At 46.1% G+C, this 4,003-nt stretch overlaps 2 protein-coding genes across 2 annotated transcripts; both read right to left on the reverse strand.

Moving 5' to 3' along the window:
* Positions 1-205: 205 nt before the first annotated feature.
* LOC139889445 (uncharacterized) lies at positions 206-607 on the reverse strand. Its single transcript, XM_071872398.1, has one exon. It carries the CDS (start codon positions 605-607, stop codon positions 206-208), a length of 402 nt encoding a protein of 133 aa, XP_071728499.1.
* Positions 608-1,280: 673 nt separating this feature from the next.
* Positions 1,281-2,210, reverse strand: LOC139889446 (uncharacterized). Its single transcript, XM_071872399.1, has 2 exons — positions 1,584-2,210; positions 1,281-1,514 (listed from the first exon to the last, which is right to left on the reverse strand). Exons 1-2 carry the CDS (start codon positions 2,208-2,210, stop codon positions 1,281-1,283), a joined length of 861 nt encoding a protein of 286 aa, XP_071728500.1.
* Positions 2,211-4,003: the final 1,793 nt, after the last annotated feature.

Genomic DNA, 4,003 nt, shown 5'->3' on the forward strand with positions numbered 1-4,003 from the left:
ATGCATATATATATATATATACACACACACACACACACACACATTTAATTACAATTAGTTGTTCGTGAATCGTCGAGAACAGTCGAAGGTCATATTGAATTCATGAACAGTTCAAAATTTTTGTGACTCAACCTATCAGACTTTGCTTATCATATCGGGAACATATAAAGATTAAGTTTAAATTTGGTCGAATATTTCCGGGTCATCACATAAGCTCTGCCAGTTTGTAAGCTCTGGTGTTACTGATCCCAATGACCTTGTAAGGTCCCTCCCAGTTTGGCCCCAACTTCCAAGTGTTTTGGGCCCTGCTTGCTTGGTTGTCGCTCCACACAAGATCTTCTACCTTGTATGTCCTTGCCCGCACGCGCTTGTCGTAATATTTTGTTATGCGCTGCTTGTTGGTGGCTTTGTGGATCGCCGCCATTTCCCTGTGCTCCTCCGCATAATTTGGATTGGTGCGCAGCCTTTCGTCATTTTCACCCTCGATGTATGACAGAATCCTTTCTGTTGGAACGGTTATTTCTGCTGGAATTACCGCCTCAGAACCGTATACCAAACTGAATGGTGTTTCTCCTGTGTTGTTCTTGTGCGTTATTATGTGCGCCATAGGACTTTGGTTAGCTCATCCAGCCATCTACTGCGCTTCATTCCTAACCTTGCTTTGATGGCATTCACAATGTCTCTGTTCGTAACCTCACATTGGCCATTAGCCTGAGGGTGTGCGACAGAGGTGCAACGTCGTTTGTTGTTCAAATCCTGGCACCAGCTGCGGTAGGGGTTGCCTTCGAATTATGTGCCATTGTCGCTGATAATTTCGTTAGGTATTCCAAACATGCATACAATGCTTTCCCAGAAAAAATCTCTGAGCTGCTTGCTGGTAATGGTGCGCAGGGGTTTCACTTCCACCCATTTGGTAAAGAAGTCGATGGCAACACTAGGTATTCAGCGCTCCCTGCGCCCTTTGGGAAAGGTCCCACTATGTTTATAGCCCATTTTTAGAACGGCCATGGTGACGTGATGGGTATCATAGGGTTCTGTGGTGCTCTACTGACGGGTGCGTGCAATTGGCATTCTTGGCAAACTCTTATCCTTTATGCCGTATCAGCGTACATTCGGGGCTAATAATACCCTACTCGCTTGATCCTCTCGGTGACTGTCCTCGACCCAGAATGTAACCCGCAAGATCCTTTGTGAATCTCGTCAATAATCGTAGCAGCCTCTTTGGGTCCCACGCAGCGTAGGGACGCGCCAAAATAAGATTTTCGATATAGGATGTCCCCTCACAGTTCGTAATTTGGCGCTTTCACCCTAATCTTCATTGATTCCTTCTCTCCTTCGGGCAAAGACCCGGTCCGCAGGAATTCTATGATGTCTATCATCCAAGTTGCTTCTTCCTCTTCGACAGATGCAACCGTTATCTCCGAATCGGTGGATTTCTTGAAAACTTGCTCCACTAGTATTTTCTTTTCCAAATGGTTGAAGGTGAGAGCTGCCAGCTTACGGAGTACATCCGCCTGTTTGTTCTAAATCCTAAGGATTTGACTGATTCTGAAGTCAACGAATGTATCAGCTAGAGAGTGGACCAGACCCAGGTATGATTGCATTGATTTTTCGTTGGCGTCGAATGTGCCATTTATCTGATTAGCGACTAAATGCAAATCTACATAGGCTTGTAACTTTTTTACTCCCAACTCCTGGGCTATACGCATCCCTGCTAGTAGCGCCTCATATTCTGCCTCATTGTTTATCACCTTAAAGTTGAATCGCGGAGCGTATGTGTGCTCTTCCTGATGCGGGCCTGTGAGGATCAAACCTGCACCAGCGCCCTCCGAGCTCACTGCTCCATCGGTATAGAGCTCCCACAGTTCAGGAGAAAGCGCGGGGAGTTGTTCAGAATCGCAGATTACTGGCATATCAGTCGCTGTTTCGGCCAGATTTTCTGCCATCACCTGTCCTTTAATAGCACTTCTAGCACAGTATGCGATTTTATGCTCTCCTAGCTCTATCGCCCATTTAGTTAATCTCCCCGATATCTCTGACTTGTAAAGTAGTTGTCGTATAGGTTGGTCGGTGAGTACCGAAATTAGAAGTGCTTGGAAGTATCTACGTAGACGGCGGGAAGTGACAACGAGCGCGTATACGAGCTCTTCCATGGAGAGATAGTTTAACTCGCTTCCTGACAACGCTTTGCTGACGAAGTATATTGGCATTTAGGCGTCTCCTCATTCAGCTACAAGGATGGAACTAACAGATTCTTTAGACACCGCAAGGTAGAGTGTCAGAGTTTCACCCGCTATTGGCGCTGTTAACGTCGGGAGATCTTTGAGGAGCGCCTTCATCTATTGGAATGCTTTTTATGCCTCCTCAGTCTATTTGAAATCTAACTTTTTAGCGCAGTCTTTCAAGGTGTGAAAGAGCTGGAGCGACCTTTCGGCGGCCTTAGACAGGAATCGCGTTAATGTGGCCAATTTCCCATTGAGGCTTTGGACTTGCTTTTTTTTAGGAGAGGGCATTTTCTTAATTGCTTCTATTTTCTTTGGGTTCGCTTTGATTCCACGTGGAGTCACAATGTGCCCTAAGAAGTTTCCCTCTTCTTCTCCAAAGCTACACTTAGCGGGTTTGAGCTTCATATTGATGCTTCTGAGCGTGCTAAATGTTTCGAGAATATCTGCCAGCAATTGCTCCTCGGTGTTGCTTTTAATGACGAGGTCATCGACATACTCCTCAAGGTTGCGCCCAATTTGTTTAATGAACGCTGTATCTATGGTGCGCTGATATGTAGCACCCGCGTTTTTTAGTCCAAAGGGCATTTTAGTGTAACAGTATATCCCCTGGTCTGTATGGAACACGGTCTTCTCTTCGTCTTCTTCAGCCATTTGTATTTGGTGATACCCTTTGTAGGCGTCCAGAAAACACTTAAATCTAAAACCTGCAAGCGACTCGACTTTTCAGTCTATCTCCGGCAATGGATAATTGTCCTTGGGGCAGGCTTTGTTTATATCTTTAAAATCGATGCAAAGCCGCCACGTTCCATCGGATTTGGCTATCAACACGGGGTTAGCCACCCATGTCTGGTAGTTCACTTTGCGCAGTATATCAGCGTTTACCAGCTTGTCAACTTTCCTGCGCAACCATTCACTTCTTTCGGGCGCCGTCGGTCGCTTTTTCTGTTTGATAGGGGTCAAACTGGTACTAGCACGGAGATAATGCTGCGCTATCTCTCGCGGCACTCCAGTCATGTCAGCATCGCGCCAGCAAAACACGTCAGAATTAGAAATGAGTATATTCCTCAGTTTCTCCTTAGTCTCGCGTATGAGACTCCCCCAATCTTTACCTTTTGTTCCTGATATTCGGGATTAACTACAAACCACCATTCATTCGTGCCTTTTTCTTCAGGAGTAGCGCTTTCTATATCGGTAACAGACGCGCATAAAATATCCAGCGGCGTCAATTCGAGGGTGGCAACTCCTTGCTCTGTTGGGAACCGGACCATCCCATGGATTGTGGATGGTATAGCCCCGAATTTTTGAATGGAGGTTCTCCCCAGTATAGCATTGTATCTAGAATACGAGCGCACTACACAAAATTCTATGCTCTCAGTGCGATTTTTCAATTTATCATTGATGTCCCTCAGCTCCAGCCTCAAGTCTAGAATTCCAATGGGCCATGCTGATTCTCCTGAAAACCCAGACAAGGATGTGGTTGGAGGCTTGATAGTCCGCCTTGCCGGTGTAGGCAATTGTCGAAAGCAATGTTCATACATGATGTCAACACTACTGCCATTGTCCATATGAAGGCGCTTCACACCATGACCTGACTCGGGTAAGTAGCCTAGCACTACAAGGGGCGCGCAAGAAGTGTCGAACGTTCGTATGACGGGGAATGATATCTCTGTCACCTCCGAGCTTCTGCCAGCACCGGCTTTGCGCATAGTTCCTAGCTGCTGTCGGTAGTTGGTCATCGAATGCTGATAATGCTAAAAATGAACATATATTTCATAGCA

The sequence above is a fragment of the Rutidosis leptorrhynchoides genome, chromosome 2 (assembly GCF_046630445.1).
Source record: "Rutidosis leptorrhynchoides isolate AG116_Rl617_1_P2 chromosome 2, CSIRO_AGI_Rlap_v1, whole genome shotgun sequence".
Lineage (NCBI taxonomy): Eukaryota > Viridiplantae > Streptophyta > Magnoliopsida > Asterales > Asteraceae > Rutidosis > Rutidosis leptorrhynchoides.

Excerpts from the sequence above, each read along its gene's own strand:
- LOC139889445 (XM_071872398.1), bottom strand. The coding sequence starts at position 607 with ATGGCGCACATAATAACGCACAAGAACAACACAGGAGAAACACCATTC.
- LOC139889446 (XM_071872399.1), bottom strand. The coding sequence starts at position 2,210 with ATGCCAATATACTTCGTCAGCAAAGCGTTGTCAGGAAGCGAGTTAAAC. Across the intron at positions 1,515-1,583 it reads TGCAATCATACCTGGGTCTG|GCGGATGTACTCCGTAAGCT; the intron begins GTCCACTCTCTA and ends TAGAACAAACAG.